At 42.3% G+C, this 27,097-nt stretch overlaps 1 protein-coding gene across 7 annotated transcripts in view; it reads left to right on the top strand.

The window, feature by feature from the left end:
• The first annotated feature begins 416 nt into the window (after positions 1–416).
• NTRK2 (neurotrophic receptor tyrosine kinase 2) overlaps positions 417–27,097 on the top strand; it is a 211,408-nt gene continuing 184,727 nt past the window's right edge. For 2 of the 7 annotated variants that reach the window (XM_063321395.1, XM_063321394.1), the window contains exons 1-4: positions 423–1,202; positions 19,212–19,286; positions 19,524–19,595; positions 26,582–26,650. In XM_063321395.1, coding sequence (XP_063177465.1) covers positions 994–1,202; positions 19,212–19,286; positions 19,524–19,595; positions 26,582–26,650 — 425 coding nt within the window. In that variant the 5' untranslated portion in view covers positions 423–993. Of the gene's footprint in view, positions 1,203–19,211; positions 19,287–19,523; positions 19,596–26,581; positions 26,651–27,097 lie in introns of all 7 variants that reach the window. The other 5 variants (XM_063321389.1, XM_063321390.1, XM_063321391.1 and 2 more) reach the window with 5 other exon arrangements.

Genomic DNA, 27,097 nt, shown 5'->3' with positions numbered 1-27,097 from the left:
AGCGTTTTTGGGTCGCTCATCCGTCGCCTGACGGGGGTCCGGGATAAACATCCCTGTTTATCACCCGATGGCGAGATCCCGCCCCGGCGGGGATGCTCAGTGGCCCTCGGCAAGGTGTCCCGCTCCGCCCGCCGCGACTGACAGCCCGCACCCGCGGCGGGGCACTCCCCATCCCGCGGGGCGCGGGGGCACGCGTGGATATGCGTGTGTGTGCGTGTGTGTGTATGTGATGTGCGTGTGCGTCTGAAGGCTCAGCCGCAAACTGCCTATTGGTATCTGCTCTCCGGCACCCTCCCTTCTCTCCCCCTCCCCCCTCCTCCCTCCTCCCTCCCTTGTTGCTTTTGTCTTTTTTTTTTTTTTTTTTTGGATTTCAGGCTCATTTTGTGGAGTTTCTGCCCCTCTCTGCGTCAGCCCCACGTCACTTTGCCGGCAGCTCCCCGGCTTGGGCTGGAGCAGGAGACGGGGCCGCTTTATTATCAGCTGGAGGGAGGAGGAGGAGACGGTGCGTAGAGGCGGCGAGCACGGCGCCCCGAGCCCTGCCGCCGCCGCGGGCTGCGCCTCCCTCCCTCCCCGCCCGCCCTTCCCTCCCTCCGGCGGACAGCGGCCGCCCGAGCCCCCGCAGGTAGGAGCGCAGCCTCCGCCACCTGCCCCCGCCGCTCCGCGCCTTTTGCAGCATCACCGCGGAGCCGCCGCGGGGGCAGGCGGCGCCGCTCTCCGCCCGCCCGCGGGGCCGAGGGCAGGTGCCGCGCCGCGCCGCCGGCCCCGCTCTCGCCCTCCTCCGCCCCGCTCCCGCCGCAGCGCTCGGCTCCGGGCTCCCGCCGCCCCGCCGAGCTCCCCCCCCCCACCCCCCCGGCTGCGGTGCGGCTGCGGCGGCGGCGGCGCGCCCATGTGAGCCCCGGCCGCGGGGTGCCCGCCCGCGGCGCGGAAGGCTGCGCAGCCTGCGGGAGCGAGGAGGAGGCCGTCGGGGCAGCGCTGGAGTGAGCGGGGGCGGCGATGGTGTCCTGGCGGCGGAGGCCGGGGCCCGGCCTGGCCGGGCTGTGGGGCTTGTGCTGGCTGGTGCTGGGCTGCTGGCGGGGCGCGCTGGGCTGCCCCGCGTCCTGCCGCTGCAGCTCCTGGCGGATCTGGTGCGCGGAGCCGGCGCCGGGCATCTCCTCCTTCCCCGTGCCGCAACGGAGCGCCGAGGGCGACAATGTCACCGAGATGTGAGTACGGCCCGGGCGGCGGGACGGAGCAGGCTGGGGAGGCTGCGGGAGAGGGTGGCGGGCGGCGGGGGGGAGCGTGCCCCGCAGCGGAGGGCGCTTGCCGGGCGGGCAGATGGGGCGGCTGGGAGCCTGGGAGCCCGGCGTGATTTAGTTGGGAGGCGACTTCCCAGAGATGCCGCCGCGAGCCCATTTCGATGATGAATCCTAATTGCCCTCGGTGCGGTTCCCGGGGAGCGGGCGGGAGCCCCGCGGAGCCGCCCCCGGCCCCCGCCGCCGCTGGGGGCCGCGTAGCGCCTGGACCCCCCTCGTCCTCACCGCTGCGGCGGCAGAGGTCTGCAAGGGCTGCTGGTGGGGTTTATTCTATTTATTTTTTTTACTTTCCCTCCCTCAGTTTCTTCCTGCGAACCGGGAGTTTTGCTGGGTGGCTACCCCCTGCTCCCCCAGATCTCTCCTGTACTCTTTTTTTTTCTATTAAAAAAACCCCAAAACAAGAAAAAGGAAAGGAAAAAAAAGAGGGGATGTGGCAGATTCTGGTGGAAGGGACCGCAAACTATATTCCCTGCCGTGGCCATAGGCATGCGAGACTGCTTTACCCTTCTCAGTAAGGTGGCTGGAAGGAGAAAATACTGAGTCTGCAGAGGAATGAGCCTTGTGCTGCCTCTCAGCAAGTGCTGGAGGATTAGGAAACCGTCATTAATAGTGAGGAACGTGCAAAAAGTTGTGGTTTTTTTTTTTTTTCTCTTACCCATGCGTTGCTTCCACCCTCGTTTGCCTGCAGATGATATTCAGTGAGGGAGTTCTGTAGCTGTTCGTGTTCAATCCTGCGTCGTTTCACAGCTCTGTGGTGTCCACATACGTTGACAGAGAAAAGCTGCAAAGGCTCTTGCTGAGCAAAAAATTTTGGATACTGGACTTGTAGATGAGAGTTCTGGGGGAAAAAAAACACCTTCCAAAGCTTTTTTGGTCCATTGCCGTATTTCCCAGTCCGTGTTGTTCCTGAATTGTTTCCTGTGTCATTTTTAATGTAAAAGATACCCGACTGTTTTCCCCAAAATCTATACAGTTTTCTCACTCTTTACATTCTCCATCCTTCTTCTCTGTTTCAGTTTCTTTTAGCAAGAATATAGAAATACCGTGAAATACTATGATTTTAGAATAAATTCTAGCCTTTGGGCTACCTTTCTGCAGTTTGCAGAAGTCAATTTGCTGCATTTCCCCGCATGTGTTTGGGGAAAAAGCTGGAGGCATTCATTTTTACTACTCATATATGGCCTACCTTTGGTAGGTTTTTAGGACCTATGATGAAGAAACAGTCTTTCTGAGTTGTTACAGCAGTTATTGTTTCAGATGTTTGTTTAATATTCTGTGGATTGCTTCATTAAAAAAAAGAAATTGCTTTGAACGATGCATCTTGGCTCATTTTCATAGGCTTTGCTAGCCTTATTATCCAGTACTTTCAATTTGGAGGTAACAGAGCAATTTTCCCCTATAATTTAAAAGGCCAGGGGAGAAAACATATATGTAAATATGTATTCCAGCCATGATTGACTTAAAACATGTCTAGTCATTTTGCATTGATGCTCTTGGTTTTCATTTGCCTGTGTTTTTTGAGCATCCTTGGCTTTACAGGTCTTTTCAGTTTTTACTGTATCATTCTGTGACATTGCATGTTGTTGTGTTTGGTGATCTAAAAATAATTTTGAGTCATGGATTTCTCAGGAGATGCTGTTGCACGTATTTAAGGTGGTCTTTTCATGCGTACTTTTAACATAAAACACAGAGGCCCTTTAATTAGTTTATAGGGATAAATTAAAAATTGGACTGCAGTAGCTGTCACGTTATTTCATATTTCATTGTGGGAGCTGAGTAAACAGCAGATATGTAGGGAAGCGGTTCTAATGTGGTAGATACAGACTGTGGGAACATTTTTTAACACTGCACATCTTGCTTTATTCTAGCTAAGAAACAGGTTTAAGAAGCAGGGGCATGGAATTTTACTTGGGAAGCTTCAGGCCTGATTTTTATTTTACGTGTTCGGTAGATACAGGAGCACAATTCCATTGGTCTCTGGTGGAATCACTCTTGGTATAAATAAGAGTGAGACGAGCACAAGGCAATTAATTTCTAGTAATTTATTCCCATGTATTTCCTGAGTGTCTGTTGAAACCAATCCTTCATTTGTTGCATATGTCCTGCTCCTGATGGGAGTGGATCCCTCAGTCCCAGGCAAAAGCAGCCACAGGTGCCCAGGGCACATGGGCTGAGTCAAGGTCCTGACCTGGGCCATGTGTGCCAGGAGTTCTGGGATAACGGCACAGTTTGGGTGGGCGTGTGGCACCGGTGGTGGTGCAGAGGGTTGGCCACAGGCCAGGTGGATGGCGCCCAGGGTGGCAGGATGTGAGTGGGCAGCGAGGGTTTCCCCTTGGCGTGGATAGGTGGGAGAGAAGGCTTGGGCGGTTGGCTCTGGTAGGAATAACAAGAGCTGTGGTCCCACCCATCGGGCACCCTCTGCCACCTGATGGCCAGGTGCTTTGGCTCTGCTTCAGCCCGTAGGTAAATCGCGGTGTAGAGCTTCATAAACCCTCTCCTCCCAGCCCAGCTATTTCTTGATTCCTGACCGGATACCCCATCCAAATCTACTGAGAGCAGCAGAAAGACACCCAGAGCACTTCTCCATCAGCCCTGGGAGGGCCAGCTGCTGAAACTTGGTGTGGGAGGGCATAAGGGTGTTTATGCCTGGTGCTTTTCTTAGTCATCTTCCTCACTCTTTCCTTCCTCGTTGTTTTTGCGTGGTTTTCTATTAAGGTGAATAGAAGATTTTGAAAATTCTGTCTCTAACAAGATTTTGGGTTTGTCCAATTGGCTAGGGTGCTGACGTGGGCTGGTCTTTATCTGGAAAGCATGTGCCAGTGCTAAAATGGCTTATCGTAACAGAGTTTAATCATAATAATTGTTTGGTATTTTTGATATTCTTAGAGATAAATTGTAACTCCAGAGTGAGATCTTGCATTAAAATCATGATCTTAGTCCTTGAAGCTCACATTAAGAGCCAAGGACCAAGAATGGTGGAAGCAAAATGAGCATATAAGTATTGTTAAATCCATGCATTGTAGGCACAATAACAAATAAGTTGTCGCTGGTGAGATCACTCAAGTGAAAATATTAATAGGATGGTAAATGAGTCATTTTTAAAGCGTTCAGGACTTTTTATATTCTCTCATTAAGTAAAATGTACTGTTAGTATATCTCAGTGTTTATGACTCTTCAAAGACTTTGATTTCAAAGTGTCTTCTTGCAGGGCAAGTATATTCCTGGCCTAGTTTCTCAGTTCTGGTATCAAGTCATTAATATGTTGACTTATGATTATTCAGGTGAATGGGGTTTGAAATTAATTGGTGTATTTCAGGAAGGTCTGCTTGCCAACAAAATAGTAGGTGACTTTTAAGCTCTTGCCTATTAAAAGAGAGGTGATTGTGTATTGCGTACATTTCAAAACCACAAAATAAATTTCTAATGCAGTTATATAAAGCACTCTAGAATTGTTAATAAATAAGACAGGATAAGTAATTTATAGAGTGAATTATTTAACAAGTCATGTGAGCTTGTGCTAAAAAAAAAAGCCATGTTTAAATTCATGTGAAGCTCAGAGCTGTTGGTATTTTGGGTCTCTTTCGTTTTAGATTTCTAGGTTGTTGTAGATTTAATATAATATAAAACTGTCTACAAAGCTCCTCAATCCCCCCAGCCCTTTCCTTCACAAAACAACTCTTGGTTGTGCAGCGTTGCATGGCTTGGCTGGATTGAAAAGTTATTTCTGGTGACTTGGAACTGTACGATAAAACATGAGGCACCAGGCTACGAATTGTTAAAGGGCTTTTGGACAGTGGTGATATAATAGCTGCTTTTAGGAATTTGTCCTTTTTTAAAAAAAAAATCTTCATTTAAAAATCTGGTAATTGGTTAAGGTGAGTTGAAAGCAAACGTTCTAAAAATCAGTTTTCTAATTTCTAGACTCTAAAAATACTCCAAACATCACGAAGCATTGGGTTTTGCATATACTGGCATTCTTTTTTTGCTCCCAGGAAACCTTCCGCATGTCTCGTTTTGGTCCTTGTCCTGCCGGTTGATGGGGACTGCCAGGGCTCCGCGGGGTCTCCACGGGGGCTGTCTCTGGCTCCTGCTGGAGGAGGGCAGCATCCTTCCGGCTGCCTTGGGCAGGGTTGGGCTGGCAGATCACCGCCTCTCCCTCTGTGTGCCTGGTCACTCGGGAGTTTTAAGAGAGGTTTGGGATTTAGATACTAAAATGAAAGCCATTTGTATGAATTCAGGGATTTGGTCTTGAATACGCTGTTTTCAAGAAGCTTCTGCTTCTTTCCATACTAATGAGAAGACAGAGGGCCCAGTAGTCCAGCCTGCGATATCGTTAGGATGGCATTTTCCAGATTTCTCAGGTTCTATTTTTTCTTCATTATTTTTATGCTGACAGTGTAAGGGAGAAAGTAGCTTAGCAAGATTCTAGATCCCAAATCATTGTAAAGCAAAATCTTTTACATAACTAAACAAGGGCCTTATTTCTCCATTTTGGATTTTGTTTTAAAGTAAGAGGGACACCCCCCCTCCCCAACAATCCCCCATTCTTTTTGGATTACAGTTCTCTCTCTCTTCCCTCTTTGTCATCTGTCACTGCAAGAATGTCTAACAATAAGTCAATGAAGGTGGCCATTCAAATATCCTTGCCCAAGGATTACTGTTAGGTAATGAAGAGTAATAAAAGACAAAAAAGAGCAGAGAACTCTAAAACTGTCTCAATGCTTTTTGATGTTAGATGTATATTTAGTTTGTTACGTATGAAAAACATCTCTTTGAAACCTGTTCTTCAGAAAGTGAAACACAGATTGTATAAATTAATTAACTTACTTGCAGTTCAGAGGGAGAAATACGTTCATAGAGGTTTGAAAGCCACATGCCTGTGCTGCCTGGGATATGAATACACTCCGTTACTGGACGCCGTTTGCGTTTGCTAAGATCTCTTCATGCAAATGTATGTAGGCACATAACTGCTATTAAAATCAAATATAATCAGGATGCACCTTAATTCCTGTTCGATTGTAAGCCTATACTTTCAGAAACTGCATAAAGCAAACCAAACTACTCCCCCTCCTGAAATATGCATATGGAGATCCTGTTTTTTATCTTAATATCTTATCTTAATAATAGATACTATTAACCATAACATTGCATAATCATAATGGACTTATGGGAAAGGAGCCATGCCATGGAAATTCTGTTGTGAATATGCAATTTTTTTTGATTTTCCTGGAAGAAAATGACCTGCCTTGAGTGTTGATCATCGACAGAAGTTATAGCTGAAGTTTAAATATATTTAATACCAATTCAGCTAGTCTTGTTTCTGGCTTGTGTTGTCATTGGTAGGATACATTCTTGAAGATCAGATTTCAGGTCAATATGCTTTGGTTCCTAGACAAGGCCTGAAGAAATGAGTTGTTTTTTTTTTTTTTTTCAGAAATAAGAGAAAGTGGAACAAGGCAGGCCCAAGGCATTTTCAGAAGCAGTTTAAGAGATCGTAATCTCTGAATTGTGTGATTTCAACCAACCTTTTGCTAATAAGCCTGCTGGTCATGATCCAGTGAGGTACTTAGATGCCTTTTATTTCAGGGGGAAGCAGAGGCTGAGTTTCTGGCCTTGTTTAAGTCACTGTCAAAACTGGATGGAATTAGCGTTTCACCAGAGTAGAGTAGTTTAGAGGACACATGCGAAGGATGACAAGAACTTTGATTCAAGCATTTTGCTGCCTGTTTTAAGTTTGGAAGAGAAGGGGCCTGTTGCTCCATTATTTGATGTGTTTTTGACTTGCAGCTTTTCTTGGATCTCAAGTGTTTTCTTACTGTGTGAAGACTAAATATGTTGAGGCAAGAGGAAGTTGAGCATTTCACGGGGGTCTTTTACAAAGGTTTAGGTAATTCTGTATTGAAATAAACCTGCACCTCCATATGCAAAACAGTAGCAGCCGCAGTCACTACAGGAGCTTGTGCTGGATCCATAGAGGATATATGGTTCACTGTATATAGTTGTCTGATGTATAAATAACAGAGGGGCAATGTATTAATTAAAGTCAGCCCATTACTGAAACAGAAAAGCAGCAAAATGGCAGCACTTCTGAACTCTTTATGGAAGAGTCTGTCAACAGAGCTCTAGTTGGGCTGTTGTTCCTCTTGACAGCTGAGCCAAAAGAAATCTTCCAGTTTTAGATTTAAACAAAATTGTTTTTACCTTTTTTATTGCCTAACCATACATGTAAAAATAATTAAGGCTGTATTCAGCAGATATCCTGTGAAGCGCGGATGTCCCACATTGCACTATCAGATGTGGAATTCCATATGAAAAGTGTATTGGACGTGACTTTTCCCATTCTTTTGTAACAACTGTCTGATTTTCTGAATGCCAGATGGCACAGCGAGCACACACAGATAAATCATGTGCACATACTGGGCATGTCAGAGTTAACTGGGCATGAACTTGGCGACTTTTTACAGCATGTGCTATGGGTATCATGCACTGGACTTGCAGTCATGTCTGGGACTGTCCCAGGCTTCAGCATTTAAAATCTGGCAACTCTGTACCAATGAACAGTGCAGCAAAGGCACTTAACTCAGCTGGCTGCTCTCCGGCCAGCAATGGAGAGCTGGCTTCTCCAGAGGAAGTGATTCAGGAGGCTATATTAGGTTCCTACTGCAAATTACCCAATGGAGGCATCCTCTTCTCTCTCCACTGAGTATAAGAAAACCTTGGGGACTTATTTTACTGGGATGAGTGGAAAAAGCAAGACTGTCCTTTTAGCTAGCAGGGTCACGCTGTGAGGTAAGATGTTTGTGTGGTCCCAGATGAACCATTTCAGCAATGCATGTGGGGAGCTGCTCTGCTTGAAGCAGAGCATGGGTCTGAACCAAGGTCTTGCATGTCAGCATCTTAACTATTGTCCTGTATGGTGTACAGATGTGGGCTTGCCTGGGTTCTTCCTGTCTGAGTTGCCTTACTTGGCATGGAGTATTAAAATGTGCTTTTGGGTCAGAGAGCAGGACAGACTGTTTAGCTAAGCGACTGTGATGCTTATTTGTGTAGTGAGACAGCTGGGTTCTGCTCCTCTTCCACTGAGCGTTCAATTCTGGCAAAAATTAAAACAGCACAAGCAGGTAAGGTTGAGACTGACCTCTCTGAGATTTCTTTATAGTACAATACCTTCTGAGAGACTGGGATCACATTCCCTTAGGAGAGGAAGGAATTGAATGTGGTACTGGAGATTCTTCCAAATCTGTGGTCTTCTACCTGACTGCTGTGGTTTTGGCCAAATTGGCCAATGGCCGGCGACAGATGCTCCACCCCCTCAACCTCTCGCACATGGAGAGGAGGAGGAGAAATAAAGAGATTTACAAGTTTAGAAGGAACTAAACTACTTTAGTGAAATATTAATAATAAGATAAAAAGGAAAATAATGAAATAGATACAGTATATACAAAACCGTACTAAGCTCCCAGGATGATGTCACTGGCAGGCACCGGGGAAGTCCCAGAGTGGACTCAGTGATGGGTGGGAACTGGATTCCACAGACAGAGTCAGGAACACACGGATCGGGATCAGAGGCAGATGAACAGGCAGGGTCCTCCTTGGACATCGGCCACGGAAGGAAGAGAGCTGACCCTTTGATCCCTCAGCTTTTATACTGAGCTTGGGGCAGATGGGATGGAATACCCCTGTCGGTCAGTTCTGGGTCCCTTGTCCTGTCCGCTCCTCCCCGCAGGTGGGACCCCTCTGTGCTTTTCCGCTTCCACAGGGGCAAGTGACGAAATTAGCTGCCCTTGGTTGTTATAGCAATAAGTATAAGCAAGAGCCTCTCTGTGTACCATTCCTTGGCACAAACTGTCCTATCACTCCGAACGAACCGTTTTCGACACAACGTGCTCTTAATTTCAGAGAGTTAGAAGAGGCCTAGCTAAGAAGTAAAATTGCTGATCAGAAAGTTGGTTCTGTTTTACCCTCAAACCAGGACACTCACTCAGACATGTCTTCTTTTTTTTTTTTTTTTTTTTTTAAAGAAAAAAACAGATTAATCTATTTGGTGAATATGGGTCTAGTTCAGGAAGGTGGAATTTTTTCCCGGCCCCCCTCGCCCCGCTGTGTGGATGAATAGTCTGTTGCATGTTAATCTCCTACCCCCCATCCAGTCTGGCCTCTTCCTAAATTTTAGAAACAGGTTTTCAAACACATTATGCATACTGTGATCTTCACCTGGTAAACACATACACTGTACCCTCCTGCTGGGAGCCGTTCTGTTGTTTTTGTGGGACTGACTATGTAATGTACTTAAGCATATGCTGAAGTATTTTACAGTTTAGAGTGGTAGCAATATAAGTATCTTTTGAATACTGTGTATTGCACACATATTTGTACATATGCACAAAATTTTAAACTTTTCAGGTTATATTCAAATAGATTTACAAACATTTTGAATTGGTGCAAATCCACATGTGACATCAAGGCCCCTAAACAGAAAAATACTAGTGCTGGAGACTACTTCTGCAGATATCACTGCAGATCCCGGACCACGTTTGTGTGCAGCCACTGTCTTGTTGCCTGGAGCCTGTGCCATTTGGGGGATGTGGACCCAGGTGTCACAGCTGCAGAAATAGATACCACTTGTTCTGGTGGTGGGTGTGAATGGAAGAATGACTCTGTCGATCTTCCCTGCCCTGAACATTTCTTGCAACGCTCCAGGACATTCCTGTTTGCATGGAGACAGGGCAGTTGTTCCTTCTGTTTGCTTGGTCTGGTTGTCTGCATAGTTTTTGCCTGGTGTAGAGCATTTCTGCATGTTCTTACAACTTGTATTGCACAGTTTAACTTGAAGCAGTTTTGCACTTCACAGGGAATATCTGAAATAAAAGGTTTAGGAGGTGAGAGTCCTAATGGAGGTATCATTGAAATGTCTGCTTGAGCTTGGATAATTGCAGGTGAATACGTCGCCTTCACCACGCACACCCTGGGGCAGGGGGAGTGCTGCAAAGGTGCGTAGGTTGGAGGAGTGCTGAAAGGCGCGTGCAGTGATGTGCTGTAGTCGTGAGAACCGTAAGGAGAAACAGGCTGGCGGATCGGAAAAATATTACTCTACTCATAAGCTGTGGCAGGGTCAAAAGCTGTAAAGGTAAATGAAGAATGCTATGAAAGCAGTGGTGGGTAAGGAGAAGGCAGCTTTGCAGAAATACTGAAGAAATTTGAAGACTACTGTAGCAAAAGATGTCTCCTTGTGACAGAGGTGAATGCAGGGTGAAAGCTTAGCTTGAAGGAAAAATGGTAGAGAATGTGATCTAAGACTTGAAATGAGGTTAAAATGGAAAATTAATGCTTACAAAAGAGTATCTTTTCCTAAAGTATACCAATAAAGACATCCATGACTAAGTTTTTAACTAAAGTTGATGTCATGGTTTCATCTGGGGCAGAGTTAGTTTTTTGCTAGCAGCTGGTGTAGTGCTATGTTTTGGACTTGGGATGAGAAGAGTGTGACAGCACACTGGTGTTTTTGGTTGTTGCTAAGCCACCAAACCCTTTTCTGCTCCTCACACCGCTCTGGCAGTGAGCAGGCTGGGAGGGCACAAGAAGCTGCGAGGAGACACAGCCAGGACAGCTGACCCCAGCTGACCAAAGGGATATTCCATACCATCTGATGTTATGCTCAGTATACAAAGCTGGGGAAGAAGAAGGAAGGGGGGGACATTTAGAGTCATGGCATTTGTCTTCCCAAGTAACCATTATGCATGATGCAGCCCTGCTTTCCTGGGGATGGCTGAACGCCTGCCTGCCCATGGGAGGCAGTGATTGAATTCCTTGTTTTGCTTTGCTTTGCTTGCGTGCGTGCTTTTTCTTTACCTATTAAAACTGTCTTTATCTCAACCCATGAGGTTTTTTTCTCACTTTCACTCTTCTGATTCTCCCCCTGCATCGTAAGAGAGAATTTCCCAAAAATCGAACTGGCCAAGTACAGAAACATGGAAAGTTGTGGAAACAGTGGCAGCAATGTGACAGTCAGCACGAGTATTAGAAATACTCTGTATACCGACAAATGTGCAGGAAGTGTAATAAACACATTTCTATGTTAATATATGCAGTGCAAGTAAGAAACTACTTATATTAAGTGAACAACAGGATTCCTCAAGTAAAGAGAAAGTGCTTTTTTTAGGAATGCTGATGGAAGAAGCTATAAATTCAAAAGATTGGCCAATTAAAATGAGGAGAAATGGACTGTACAAGACAGAGAACAGAATGGAAATAAATGTGATAAAAGAAAGTGGAATAGGGAACTGTGAAGAACACATAAATGTGGAAGAGTGAAGACTGCCTCTGAAAGGCTTTAGCAAAGAAGCAATTTTAATGCTGTTGAAATGCTACCTGAAAAATGCTAATGTTAAATATAAATAGTAAGGCTGATGATACAGAAGGTGGTAACCTGTTCCGGGCCTAGAAGAGTGTGGTGAACATCAAGGGAGTCAATATCATGGAAAGTCAAAAAGACAACCTATAACGGTTTTGGAATGCTTCAGTAGCATAATATGAAGATGTATTCATGTATGTCTTCCACGAAAAGACAAGATATGCTTGGAGAAGACACAGATCTGTGGTCAAGGAAAGAAGCTAGGAAATCAATTGTGAACCACAGCAGCAGATGGTACCATTTGAAGAATGGAAAAACATCTACCAATTGGGTTCTCCATGAAGTAATTGCAGAGAAAAAGGGTAGAGATTATGACCATATGTAGGCTCTCAAGACTTAAATAAAAACAGAAGAAGGAAAATTTTTGCTGGCTATGGAAGGTGGAATATTGTTTGGGATGTCAGGAGTCAAATTATTCAGCAAATTTAATGCATTAACAGGATATAGAGGGATTTTCCTGGATAGATGGCATCAAGTTTTGCAGTTTCACTCCATCGTTTGGAAGTACTACATTTTGATCTGTATTTGGCATGAGGTGTATTGCGTGCAGTGAATGAGACAGCATGCACTGTCTCAGGTGCAGCAGGTACAGACATATATCTCGATGATCCAGTGAATATTGGAGCAGATTGAACAGAGTATGTGACATTCCAAGAGCCTGTAGTTTTAAACTGAATAAAGACAACTATTAATGTCAAACAGTGAAAATAATATATGTGGGAGGGAAAACTGACCTCAGAGGGAATTTCTTATGTCGAATCAGAGAGTCAGGGTATATATGTAAAAACCTGAAGATAGGAAAAAGACTTAAAATGTTGTGAAGCATACTCATTTATGTCAACAAGTGCTTATCTAACTCTGAAGCATATGCAACTCATTTAAGATGTCCCTTCCACTAAGTCCCTGTCTGAGCATGGGAGCCTGGAAAGAAGAGAATTCAAAGGTTTTGACATCAACTGAGGTGCTTTAATGTTTTAATTCACTGGGGGACCTAAAAAGATGCATATAAAGGATGGTTAGGAGCAATCTTACTGTGCTGTTATGGAACTGGTGTTTTGTCATTCTCATTTGCATCAAGGCCAGTGACGGCTACAGAGGTGGTGTATGGAAGTGCTGAGAAAGAGGGTGGTTGTGTTGCTAGTCTTTGAAGAGTCACTGCACTAGGTGGTTCTGTAGGAGAAAGAAATGTCACATAGATTTATTTGTATTTATTCATTCCTTTGAGATGCCCCTTCTTCCTTGTGAGCCAAATATTTTTTTTAAAAAAAGATTAATCTTATGTCTGCTTTCTGTTGAGAACTAATGAAAAGCCACATTCGGTGCTCCCCTTTGGTATGTTATTTAATGTGTGATTTTTAGTGTATATATTATAAGGGGACTGTACAGGAATTTATGCCTCTTCCTAACAGTCTGAAGAGATGATTTCATACACACTGGATGAAACATAGTTTGTAGATAAGTATAAGGTCAGTGATTAAGACATATCTTTCTGAAGAAATAGGTTATTGTCTGGCCAGCTGGTACTTTTTTTGACTATATCAAGGAATATCAACATTTCCAAACTATCTATGCTATCTATCCTATCTTTGCTAAGGACAAGCTAGACGGTAGCTACCAATTGTCCTTTGGAGCAATGTCAAAAATTGATGTCTTGGTGAAATATCAAATGTACGAACCTCATGGAGCTAAAGGTGGAGGACAGGTCTCTGAATGGAGAAGATGCTTTGCATGCGTTTTGGGGAAAGTGGTTCCGAAGGTGGAGCTCATCAAGGGCGTGAATCTTAGATCTGGAAAGCTGCATGTAATGTCTTGAGACTTTGCTTGATTTGGTGGCGTGCTATTTGAAGAGAACAGAACAAACACCTTGAAGCCAAACCAGAAACGTAAGTAAGCCCAAAGGTGCATTATATTCCGTTTTTCCTGCCTCCAAATATAGTAGCTGTTTCCTTAAACTCTGCATTGCAGACATACTCATTTATTTTTACTTTTGCCTTCGTGTTTGCATACTGTAAAGAGGGAACTAAGGTTGGCTGGCAAACCGTGGGCTTTCCATTTCCCAGGGAGTTGTAGTCATAAGCAAGAGTATGGATTTGCTCCTGCAGTGCCAAAACAAGATTGGGATCTCCAGTGAATTCCCACTTTCTCCTGCTTTAAGCTGGTGTGTTGTCACTAGTTGTTCAGGATGATGGCTTTGGAGAAGCAATTCCCAGCAGCAACTGTGTGCTACTAATTGGATACTACTAATTGGATAAGCATAGTATATTGGCACGGAGCACAATGTCTGGGCCCCGCTGTCTCCTGGCAGTTGATGCAGCCGCGCATCAAGAACAGGGAATTCTCGAAGGTAACTCTGATCTGTGACCTTGGCTGTGAGATGCTGAGTTACAGATCGCCCTGAATAGTGCACTACCTCAATGTTGGGTATGGGTAGTGAAGGATTTGCTTAAAAAATACATGTGTCCATGACTATAAAGAAAGATCCCAGAGTTAATTATGTCAGCTCCAGAGCTACTGTACTGCACGTGGAGAGCTACCTCCTGTAGTCTTCTGTGACTCATGTTTAAATACTCTAAATGGGAGGAAAAAAACCCCTCAAGGATGATTTAAGGAGCCTGTGATAGCGGCAATCAGTTTTTCACAGAGTGATTCACTGCTCAAAAAAAAAAAATACAACTACAGCACTTGCTCAGAATTTGTCAGGAGACACCAGACAGCCAAGGAGTGGAGCACCTGTTTGTAAAACTGGTGAATCCTAGGTAAGTCCACAGTGGACTAACTTGACACACTGCCTCTTTCCCGGTTTACGGCATGCTCTTTTAGCGGTAGAAGTTCTGTGCCTTGAGGTTGGCCTCATGAAATCTGGCACTGATGGTACCAGATGGAGACAGCAAAATATATCTTAAGAGAATATGTCGCTTGTAGGTGTCTGTATCATACTCATTGCTTGCTGTTAGAGTTTCCTTCCTAGGGGGAGCTTGGTCCTGTGTAGAAAGATTTCTTGGTTGAGCGGAGATTATATCATTGGTCCCTACATCTGTCTGAAACGTGGCATTCCTGATATGCAACGTTGTGTAGCTCTATGCTTCCTTTTCAGACTATGTGAGTTCACACCCCTCGAGCATTATTTTAAATTTGCTTTCAGAGGGGCTGCAAATGAAACCCATTTGTATCTGCCAAGTTTCATCAAGTATTGTGTCAAGCTTACAAATTTTGCATGATTTTGATTCATAACCATAAATCAGCCCAGGTGTGTTGAAAATGTCCCTAAGTTTGATGAACTTGGTCTGACATTTGAGTTTGTAAGAAAATACAGCACTAGGGAACTTTTCAGTGTTTAATTGTCGATATTACCATACAGCTCTCACAGTAGTGTAGACTAGGGACATACGTGATTTGTCATTAAATGGTAGTTTATCTATTGACAGTTCAGTCTCTGGAGTGTACTGCCTTTTCCCTAAAGATTTAGTGAAAAATGAACTCGGAGTGTAAAGTTTTCCCAAAGTTCAGAACCATTTCACCAGGGAATGTTTATTAATTTTAAAAACTTTTTTCTCAGCTGTATGAACCAGAGCTAAACATATAATTGATTTATTTTTTGGAGTGTTAAGAAAATATGTTTCCCATAAAGGGAGTTTTCTGGCAACAGAAATACTTCTCAAGCTGAATTACAGTGTTGTTTACTTGCATCTATGTTGTTAAGACTAGTGCGAGCTAGTTTTCCAGCATGTCCTTATAGCTCCAAATGGAGCAGTATACCTTAGCACATATTAATCCCGAGGAAATAGAGTAAATCACGTAAGTTAGGAAGGCATGACCAGTTTTTTTCAGGTTAAGGAAAAGATTTGAAAGTTAGACTGAAATCCTTTTTTTGAGGTATCGAGGCACAAAATAATCTAGACTGCTTTAAAGAGCAAAACCTGCTTTCTCTTGATGCTCTTGCAGTCTAGAGGTTGCTTTACTGACTCTTAGGCAGCTTGTATCCATAGTCTTTCATATGTGTGAAGAGCAGAAGTGAAGACCACCCTCTTAAAGGAGAGCTTATTTGGAGGAGTTAACTCTTTTACAATAGGATTTTAAAATATCATTTCCAGAATGTTGCAGAAGTGGTGAAGTATGAGTGTGTGACATTATTCAATAGCTGCTGGAGTGTGCTGAGATAAACGTGTTATTGTAGGTTGCAATGTGCCGTCAGTAGGTGTGTGATTCTGAATGCCTTTATTAGAATTCATCAGTAGTTTACAAAGGGGAGATGAAATTAAAGGCCTGAAAACAAATACTATTTACTGATGACTCACTGAAGGAGAGGCAGAATGCTATATTATAATCGAGCGAATAGTATTGTAGGCAGCTGAGGGTTTGGTTTAGAGGTGGCAATCGCTGTTTGTGAGCCGATACGTGTGATCCGATGGGGTGCTATCCAGCCAGGCTCTGGCGGTGCTGCGTTCTGCTGTGGTGTGCAGCGGGAGCTTCCAAGCTCCTCACGTGACTTCAGCCAGCCATGAGTCAGGATGTTTTTCTTCTGTGCTACAATAAAAATGTTCAGTTAAAGAACAGGGTGGATATTCTTAAGGACAGGCAGGCAAATTACTTTTCTCAGTGTCGCCCACTGCAAGTCAGAGCTTTTAGAGTATTAATGTTTGATGATAAGTAATATCAAGGTAGAGTAGTTGCGAAGAAGGTAAAAATAGACTTCAGTTAGGGAGAGGTTTTATTTCAAACCTCCCTCTAAATTAAACAGAAGAACAACTTCCCTTTACAGTGTACAGCTACAGTCATCATACTGCTTTCTTTCTCTCTGCTATGAAATAGCTGCAAAGGCTTAACTTAAAACAGACTTGTTAAGCAAGTAAGGAAGTGTAAGAGGAACGTGACCTGCTTGTGGTAAATTACATCTGTCCACTCTTCCTTCAAGGATTTCCAACTGCATGAAATTTGCTTTACTGTCATGTTCCGTACCGAGAGTGTTTTTACAAATGTATTGCAGAGCAGTTATTTTTTTGAGTTAGTCGCACTGAGCCAGAATTTCTTCTGTGTCCCTACTCGAAGTGTGGTTGTGGAAAATCAGTGATTTCTTTTGGTTCTTTCAGTTAGGAATCGTAAGTCATTCACCGTAAAGAGACTAGCGCCAGCTCAATGTAAAGCATGCTCCCCTCGCTTTTCTTTTAAGGGATGCAATAAGAGAAGGAAAGAAAAGATCATAAATTCATTCCACTGCTTCTTCCCAAATTTCATCCTTTTGGTTTGTTCCCTAATGGACCAACACTGATCTTTTTATATAGATTGTGTGCTCATACTCAGATCCTTGTCTGATGTAAATTGTGGTAGATTCATTGACTTCAGCAGTGCTGAGCTGTTTTACCCTGGCAGAGGCTTACCACAGGATGTAATACACTAATTTATTTCTGTATGACACTGTAAGTTATGTCAAGTTCTGGAGCTTCTTGTAGTGGGAGGTTCTGGTTAAACGTTTTTATCATTAAAATTGCAATGTCAGATTTGGATGGGTGACAAGTGTGTTTAAGTGATGGATCTGTGTTCTGGCAGTGTTTGTCAGAGGTTTTTTTGATGGCTTAATCTTCAACTAGTACAAGAGGTTGATCAGTTTCTTTTCTTTTACTCTTCTGAGTCTCTTCTTCCTCTGTGTTTCTCTGTCTATTTTCCTCAAATCCCGCTTTTCTGTATTTTCCTTGTATCTATCTGGTCTTGATAGAATTCTTGTTGGGTGAACACTGAGGGCAGGATGAGGAAGGTATGATTGATACCTCTTGCATAACTTTATTTTAGCATGATGAAGTCCAAGTGACAGCGAAGGTGATAATTAAGTCATGAGTTCTTCTTAAGGGCGTGTTCAGAGGAAGCATGATCATTCACTTGCAGGACTCTCAGGTGAAAAAATTGGTAGCCTTTTATGAACTTCATTGCTTTTACTTGGCAAGATATGTAAATTTACCAACCAATGAACAAAAAATTAGATTAATAAACCCCAAGAGGGTAAACCAGATTGCCGTAAAAAATCCAGCGAAGGAAACACAAAACATGAAGGACTCTATTACCTTGTAACAGGTACACCATTTTAATCTTATCCTAAGAAGTCCTGCAGAGCAGTTAGTGTCATATGATGCTGTAGTAATGTGTTTTGTCTAGTGTCATGCATTGGATTTTTACTGCCCTTCTTTTTCCCAAGGGACAATGAATCCCATTAGGGGAAACTTTTTGCTTTTGCTGGTAGTTGGCAAGAGCATAGCCCAAGTCAGCTTTACAGCTTTGGAGGAAAGCCCAGCCCAACTTTTAGGATACTCAAGCTTCTGTTGGGATGTGGGCACGTAGCAAATTTCTCTAGCACACCAGTTGAGGTAGATGGGTTGTCTTTGGGAAAGCAATACACCTTCTTTCCAATTCATCATAATTTCCTTTAAATAAAAAAAAATGCTTAAGATGAAGGTAAGTTTTATTCTAGCAAAGAAAGACTCCTTCTTTTTAGGAAAAACTGCAGCTTTGGTTAGTTCTGGATGCTCATGAAAATACAGGTCAATCTCTGTTTAAGTTTTTCTATGACTGGGGTTATCTTTTGAAATGCATGGACTCTTTAGCAAGACATCGCTTACATCCAGGCTTACTTTTCTGCCCATAATGTCATTTGAATTGCAGTTTTCACTGATTTCTTCTTCCTAGACTGCATGATTTGCATCATGAAACTTCTTTTTTTGCTACAGAAGAGGTAACAGATTATGTATCATGCCATGCATTACCTGTAAAACATTTTTGTTTCCAGTCTGTGGGATGTCACTGGTTATTCATAGATCTCACATGAAGATAATACAAAAGATCTGCTTGCATGCCCACATCCTTTTGGTGTTCAGGCAGATATTCATGGTATTTGAGTGGACTCAATGCTTTTATCTACTATGACAGTTTCTCTTCTCTTCTCTTAATTTTTGCTTGTGTATGTAGCATCATGAAGTACAGCCTCCCTTTCCTCATTTTTCCTATTGCCACACTTTGTAAATAGAATTGAAACTACTTTATGGCAGGGAGGAAATCAGTTTAACAAGTGATTAAGTTAACAACATGAGAGAAAAGACTAGGGCAGTCTGATCCCCCCTCAATGTAAGTGGGGGTAGCTCCACTACCACCACTAAAGTTGACTCTTTTGCTGTTGTAAAATCCATGAGGTAGGGAAGAGTGTCCTGGAAAATGGTGACACTGTAATGCAGCTTTATTTACTGTGCCTTCAGGGTGACTTGCTTCCTTGATGAACAAGGCTTCATTTCCCCTGTGTAAAACTCAACTGCTTCTTCTCCAGACCTGTCCCACAAAGTACCATTTAAATGGTGGGGAAGATTTTAAGGAACACTTTCACTCTGCAGATGCTCTAACTAGGTCTTAGTGTTAATTGTAATAGGTCAGCAATCAGTGCTGACTTTCAGACATCGGTGCTTGATCTCTGAACAGTCAGAGCCATGGAAGGATGCACTTTCATACTTTTTTCTGTCTTGCTTTTTCAACAGTTACATCGCAAACCAGCGAAAATTAGAGAGTATCAATGACAATGAAGTTGGATTTTATGTTGGACTTAAAAATTTGTGAGTATATGGGATGCATATTTTATAAAGCTCTTTTTTCTTTATTTCTTGTATAGTAGCAAATAGAGACCTCATCAGACTGTAGGCCTCACTTTGGGTGTTAGAGAGGACAGTTGTAGATCTTGCAGTTCAGCCTTGTTGAGATGTCATCCACACTTTTATTTTAACCATTATTATCATTATGCTTTCCATTATATATTAAATGAAATATTCTAACAGTTTTATGTATTTTCACAGGACGGTGGTGGATTCAGGCTTAAGATTTGTGTCCCGTCAGGCATTTGTGAAAAACGTCAACCTACAATACATGTGAGTAAGGGTAGCATCTGCCTTCTAAGTCAAAACTGCCCAACTCATGTCAGTTTATTTAGTTGTTAATTTATTTTCCTCTTTTACCATTTCCTTCATATAAATTGTTTTAACAAAACAGACTTATAATCGTCTTCCATCATTAATTGACGTTAAATAAGATTTGTATGGTAAGGAACTGACTGAACACAGAACATGTACGGTAAGGAAGCGGCAGATCACAAGAACATAACGTGGGATGGTAAGAAGACTGTCCAGTTAATTATACTGTATCTAAGAATGGACTATGGCTGTGTCTTTTGTGGTAAGTAGTGTAGCACAAAGAGCGACCCTCTTGGCTTGTTGCGAAGGGTATGATGCATATAACCCTATAAATTACACTCAGTGACATGGGTTTGACTAGCTCTAGTCTGATTCAGTGGGCTGAATATATTTAGCAGCTGCAGTGCAGTCAGTGCCTGCATGGAGCATGTCTAATCTGGGAGACTGTGGCATGACTGTGAACTTAAGTCCTGTAAGTGGGGATGATCAGAAGACTCACTTTGGAAGCTCACTCAAGACCTGAACTAATGCACCCAAACAGAATGTAAGAATGAAGTTACTTTCACACCCAAACACAATTTATGGTTTATGAACTTCAGGAAGAAAAGTTCATGCCTGTGCACCTTTTCACTGTGTTTTTCTAGATTACATACACTTTAGATTTAACAAAGGCTGAACTGAGCAAGTTCTTTATAAAAGTACAGAGAGAAAATGATCAGCTAAAACGAAAGATTGTGTTTCTTTTTAGTATAAGTGCATGTCTCTGAAGGACTATAGTACCTTTTGGTGGGACAGTCACGGAGTAGCTCGCTCTGCTACACATGGAAAACTGTGGCACTACTACAAAACACTGAGGTTGTGTGAGGAGCTCAGTTCCTCACACGTACCTTGTTTTGGCCACATATTCAGGTATGTGTTTCGGTCCATCCATCTTTGTTAGATATATTTAGCACTTAACCTCTTGCTTTTGTTAAAGTCCTAGTGAGATCAGGAAGACATGAGGCCAAGCCTTGGGCTTGTAAGGTTCTTCCATATTTCAATGAATTATCTTCCTTGTAATATGGAAGAATGGTTGAACTGTGCACAGAGCTGATAGCTTTGCTAACGAAACTCTGCACCTGTGTTTTCCAAAGAATGGCAACTAATTCGTGTAAGGAAGTGGATGTGAATGTCCTTATCTGCATAAACAATAACTGCTGTTCTTAATGTGGAAGAGTCACGAGAGGAGTGTGAACCAGATTGTGTCAACCTATGAGGCTTACATATTACTTCATATAGTCATTAATAAAGTAAATAGCTTTTACTATTTCAGTAATTAGTTGGCGATGTAAGGGAAGTATCTTCTAGAGTGAATTCTTGAGTTTTCCTCTGTAACAATTGCTCGGTGAATTATGGCTGTAAAAGATGAAATTCCATAAAGTCAAATGCATATGCACTGGCTGTGGAATTGTGCAATATGAACTTACTGTCTGAGAGGCACATTTGCAGAGAAAGATTTAGTGGCTGTGGTGGGACAGAATCTCAGCGTAATGCAGCAGAACAAAGAAAATTCAGTCTGGGATCAAAAGGAATTTTATGTTAGATTTTTACATCTTTTCTCTGTTACCTTAGCTGCTGGGAAGATGTCTATCGGAATACTGTAAATACATTAGGACGTTGAATCTACCCATCTTGAAAGATACTACAGAGGAGAGCTGTAAGGAGCATGTAAAGCAAATAATTTGAGGAGACTCAGAGGCTGCATATGTTTAGTCCAATAAAGAGAAGACTGAAAAGGAACATACATCTCTTTATGTTTAAACACAGAGCAATTATGATGAGGAGAGCAATTAGTTCTCTTCATGACTGTGAGTACAGAGTGGGAAATAATGAGTTTAATTTGAAGCAAGGTAAATAGGTGTTTGGAAGACCTTCCCACCTGTATGGGCAAGTAGACGCTGCAAAAGGTAACTGAGATCCCAGTTGATGGGGTGCTCTTGATAGGCTTTTTGGCCTATTGCCTTAGATAAACGGGGTTTGTGCAGTCACAAAGTGACTCTGTCCCCAGTGGCTGCTTCTAACCAAAACTTATACAGGTAAAAAGGTTTTCTGAAAACTGATTGTTGGACAGAACAGGGAGACCCTATTAGAGTTCCCACTTAAAGGAAAAGTGTTGTAGTGCATATATGACCTGCTAGGCACTACAGAATCCACATGGACAAGATGTCTTTAAAATACCTCATCTACAGGAAGAGCTTCAGCTGGAGCACACAGTCAAGCGTGGAATACGTATCTGTTGGTAAGCAGGCTGTACTAGATCTGTAGTTCATAAAGCTGCTTGTTAGAAACAAATTGGGCTGTCTGACATCTGTTTGGTTGATGTACATGAAATCCTGATCCAGAATACTTATGTTATGAACGAGGAGCTTATCCAGTCTCCTACTGTGTTTTCTTTTGGTGGGGATTTAGTAGTGTTAGCAGTCACAGGATAAGCCCAGATAAGATGGAAAATATTGAGTGGCACCACCTGCTTTATACATGCACGTGACAGAGCAGTAAGTATGGAGACGTTTTTTGCTGAGGCTGATCTATTTTTCCTGCAAAGAATGCATTTGTTTATTTTCTCTGGGAAGTCTTGATGCACGCTAAAATGTTTCTGAAAGCCCCAGTGAATCACTGCTTGTTGTCATCAGCAATAAAACTCCTGTTGACTGCACTGGGAATGAAGTGCATCCCCTGTTGTGGTTGGGACAGTGAAAACTATTAAGAGCTGAAATCATTTTAATTTGCAAGAGTAACCTCTGAGTACAGGTCTTTGAGAAGTCTTGCATTTTGTTTTGAAACAACAGTATGTAACTATTCCAAAAAGAAAACAAAAACTCCAAACGCTTTTCTGAAGACTGCTGTAACTGTATAAACTTTAATTTTGCTAGTGATACTATTACAGTTTTCTTTTTCTTCTATGAAAAATCTTCTGATGTAGTTAAGGAGCTTTATGATACGAATGTAGTGTTTACTTTATGAATCATATAAGAATATCAGATTATAAGGAACTTATTAACACACATTTCCTTAAGCCCTTTTTTGTCATTACCTTATTTTCTTGGCCAAACTTCTGTAGCCCAAATACCTTTCTAGAGTTATGGATGATGCGAAGATTTGCGTAATAACAGGAAAATAAACGCTCTAATGGATATTACTTAAATGTCATTCATAGCCTTTCTCATCTAATTATGGTATTCTCATTGATCTTAGACTCAAATTAGTCAACAGTCGCATTTAACAAGCTATTAAACAGTCCTAGTTTAGTAGTGCTGTAATTTATATGCTTATCTTCTGCTAACAGTAATTTTAATGGACCTGTGTTAATACATGTGCATGGTATACTGTCAGTACCTTTAAACATAAAAATACATTTCACAGGAAGCGCGTATTTCCAAAAACATTAAAAAATGGCTGTTGTTACATGCCAGGCTGTGTATAATTGCATTGCTGAATCATAGATTTGTGAGTGTAGTATATATAGAGCTCTAAGATGTGTTTGTATCTCTACACTGTTTGGATTTAGGTAGGGCAGCAAAATGAAACCATTTGAGACCTTGCTGCAGATTTTCCCTTGCTTGCACACAGGGCTGGCTCCAGCCATAGGCAGAGCAGGCAGTTGCCTGTGGAGGGAGACTGAGCGTAGCAAAATAGCCATTTCTTCACCACTTCCCCCCAGTTCTCCTTAGTTTGGTTACCTTGTCTTTCTTCTTGCATCCCCTTGCCAGGAGCACTATAGGCGGTAGAGCTGTGCCTGTATTGCTAGCTGTGTGAATATTTATGCAGCTTCTCAGGCTGCTTTTGCATTCCTCGCATTGCCACAGATTTGCTTTTAGCTGAATGAGGACTAGGAAGTTTCAAGTGGGGTTGAAGTTTGTATGTAAAATTCCGCATGCTTTTGATTGAATTTGCATCCTCTCTCTAGGTGTAGCTTTGGAACCAGGCTGTGTACTCCAGACATAGTGTTTATTATTACTTTTTTTAAGGCTTTAGAACCTGAAATGGGTGTTCTTTGGGCTTCTCACCGTGATCTTTTTGTGTGTAGCTGAACTGGGGAACTAATTTATATTCTCTTTCCATGGAAGTGTAAGCGTGGTCCTTAACTACTCCATAATAAGCCTGATTGTGATTTTTTCACTTAACATGGATTAAAGGGACTGCACTAAGCATCTCTATAATCAATATAAAGTGCTCAGTTTGTGAAAAATATGTATAACATTAAATTTACTGTCTAAGTATCGCTTAAGGTGATAGATAGGTAACAGTGGTCTGAAAAATCTCTGTTGAATTACTTGTCAACTTGAAAAATGTTGAAGGGAGAAAAGACTACAAATGGCACTAAATGTTTCAACCTATGATCAAGAGTATAGGCACAAGAATTTTTCTTTATTTTTCTTACTGTTCTTACTTCCTTTCCGTGGTGCGTATCAGGCACAACTGGTAAAAATCTGAAAAGGCAATTAAAGCTATCAAGGTGCTTTTGATTTTTCAAAACTGCAATTGTTAAAAACAAACCCAACTATTCTTTTGATAGTTTTACTTAAATTATCAGTCACATTTTTTCACTGGCTCACGTGGACTCATTGATCCCTGCACAAAGTGTTCAGAAAGTAACATGCCTGGTGACATTTGGGCGGTCTGGCTTATGAATCTAAACAAGCGAGGGCTATTCTTCTGCATAAAGGTTTGCAATGATCCTCCAAAAGCAATAACTGGCCTGAGGCTAAATGACAAGATACAGCTGTGGCAGTGCCTGATTCGCACAGTCTGCAGTCTGATAGAGTTCATAGCTCTGCAGCAGGCAGCTCAGCGCCTCACAAAGAGATGGGATGAGTTAGATGAGCATGAGTAGGTTGAGCAAGAAAACACATAAGCAGCCAGGAGGAAATCTTTAGGAAAGACGGGACTTCAGTCCTGCCTGCAAAGTGGGTGGGCTGTTAAGTCCATGCTGGGTTACTAACAGCAAACCCTCTCCTAGAGTCAGTCTTCATGTTTTTAAGATATTCTTGAAAATTTAATTTTTCAGGTATTATTTTCGTAAAATAAAAAATAGAGAACTACTATCTCAGAGGATGGCAGAGGCTCTTATGTAAGATGTTTGTGCCCCATTTTCAGATTTCTATTTTGATGCTTTAGAAGGTATTGGTGGTAGAGGGTTTCAAATCCCCTTTGATGTGCCCTGGTCTGGAATCAGAGCTTGGGCCTGGGCTCTTCCATTATGGTGCCATGGAAGATCACACATATTAAAAGGCTTCAGCTGGACAGAGATTTCCCTGAGGAACCTGTTGTCTGATGGTGAGGGAGTCCTCCTGATGTGGAAGAGCGGGGTCCTCTGCTGTGTGAAAACCAGGAGACACGTGGCATGGGCATCTGTCTGCAGCTGAAGCCGATTGTATATCTGGTTGTCTTTCAGGAAAGGCGGCATTTGGTTGCTGTGCAGGTAAGAGAAGCAGGTGCATGCCTTGTTTGGTAATACCACAGGGGCATCTGCGTGTGCTGCTCAGCAGTGTCAGAGCTGGAGGGGTTTTTCTGCATGGCGAGTGAAGAGTTGCCCATGGAGGGATGGGGTTTGATGTGCTTCACATTGCCTTGGTGTTGGAGACAAAAGCCCAAGTCTGTATGACAATTCAGCTTCTTTCTTTCAACCTCCTAACATACTGCTTATATATATTAGGGAAAAAATCATAGTGTCAGTTTTTACTGAAACAGGACTCCTGTCCTATATGCAAATTCTACTTAAATTCTTATATATCCAATCAGGGTCCACGAGAGATTTTTACCAGCATCTTCCGTAGGGCAGTCCAGTTAACCTGACTGATGAAATAGTACCTCATCTGTTTTGTTCTCACACATTAGGACTGGATAATTTGCAAACGTCAGGCTGTTGTTTGCCAGAAGGAATCAACAAGGAAATTCAGTAAATAGGTTCTGTTCTAAATGTTTGTAGGAGATCCAACTTGTAATGTCTCTTGTACTCGGAGATCAAGGACTGAAAGTTTGGGAAGTAAACACTGCGTTCTTGAGTCAGGGGGGAAAAAAAAAAAGATATTTAATCCCTGGTTTTAAATGCAATGCAACTTTAACTATGGAGCCCCTATGGCGCCTTTATAATACCACATAAAACTCATGTGGTATTTTGGCTCATAACACTGATTTGCACTGTACTGCTGGCAGTTATACAGTTTACTGCTCTCACTGTCTTTAATTGGTGGACTGATAAGACTGTAGAAAAGCAGCGTTATTTTGCTATGGGGTGGAGAAGGCAATTTTGTAAGCCTGGGAGGGGAGGAGTATTTCTAATTCAGATGAACATTTATTTGCTCTGCATAATGGGAGAGGACCTTTCACTTAATTACCACTGGAAACCGTAAATGCTTAATTGACATGAAAAAGCCCAATATAGGCATTTTACAGTTTTCCTTTTGATCTTCCATGTGGGTGCATATTGTACATGCAATTTGAAAAGAATAACTAAAACGCTGTGATGTGGATGTGTGCTAGCATGTGAGGAGGGCTTATGCGAGTACAGAGTTTGGTGCAGCATCAAAGAAAGGGATACACCCATTTCACTTATGAATAAATTGAGCATGTAATTAACACCTGGACTTTACAAAATACTTTTGAAACACAATTGATTCTGCTGCTTTGCTGCAGTGAACAGAAGTGCTGAAAGTGAAAATATTGTTGACCCCTGCTGAGTTTGATTTTGAATGTGTTTGACTTTAGATGCAGACTGGATTCAAACCGTTGAAACTCATCACACCATAAAACGAGACTGAGCACCATTTCTTTACAACTGAAGTCAAAGGAATAAGGGCCTTTTTAGAGCTCATTTGAGTTCTTAATTTTTTTGAGAGACAAACTATATTTTCAGTGTAAGAAGCAGCAATTCTAATTAATACAATCTTTCTCTTTTCCCATAGCAATTTATCCAGAAACAAGCTCTCAAGTTTGTCCAAGAAGCCTTTTCGCCATCTGGGTTTGTCTGATCTGTAAGTTGTCATTTCTTAAAATAAAGTTTATTTTTAGCCGGAATGGAAGAACAAGACTTTGCAGTTTGTTCTGTTGAAGGTAGAGGTCCATCAATGATTAGGAGTAAATTCTGCTCCAAACAAAGCAACAATGCCGGACACTTAAATACAGAGAGATTTTCATTCCAGGGCTTCAAGAAGGTCAACTGTGTCTTTTAAAACAATGTAGAGGTCAAAATAGCCTCTTCCCTTCAGCTTTAAAATATTTTATTGTGGGATTACTTCCCACAAAACTACTGATGTTTGTATTAAATTTTTGAACAAGTGAAAACACAGCCTTCTACAGATCTTCAAATGAATCCTCTCTCTCATATTCTTACATTGGCCCCACAGCTGCTATACTTATGGTTGGCTATTGAAAAATATTTTTATTTTCTCAAATTCTTTGAGTTGCGTTATACTTCATAT

Source organism: Chroicocephalus ridibundus, chromosome Z (genome assembly GCF_963924245.1).
Source record: "Chroicocephalus ridibundus chromosome Z, bChrRid1.1, whole genome shotgun sequence".
NCBI classification, from domain to species: Eukaryota; Metazoa; Chordata; class Aves; order Charadriiformes; family Laridae; genus Chroicocephalus; species Chroicocephalus ridibundus.
The sequence above is the reverse complement of the archived record's forward strand: the minus strand, read 5'-3'. Positions and strand labels throughout refer to the sequence as shown.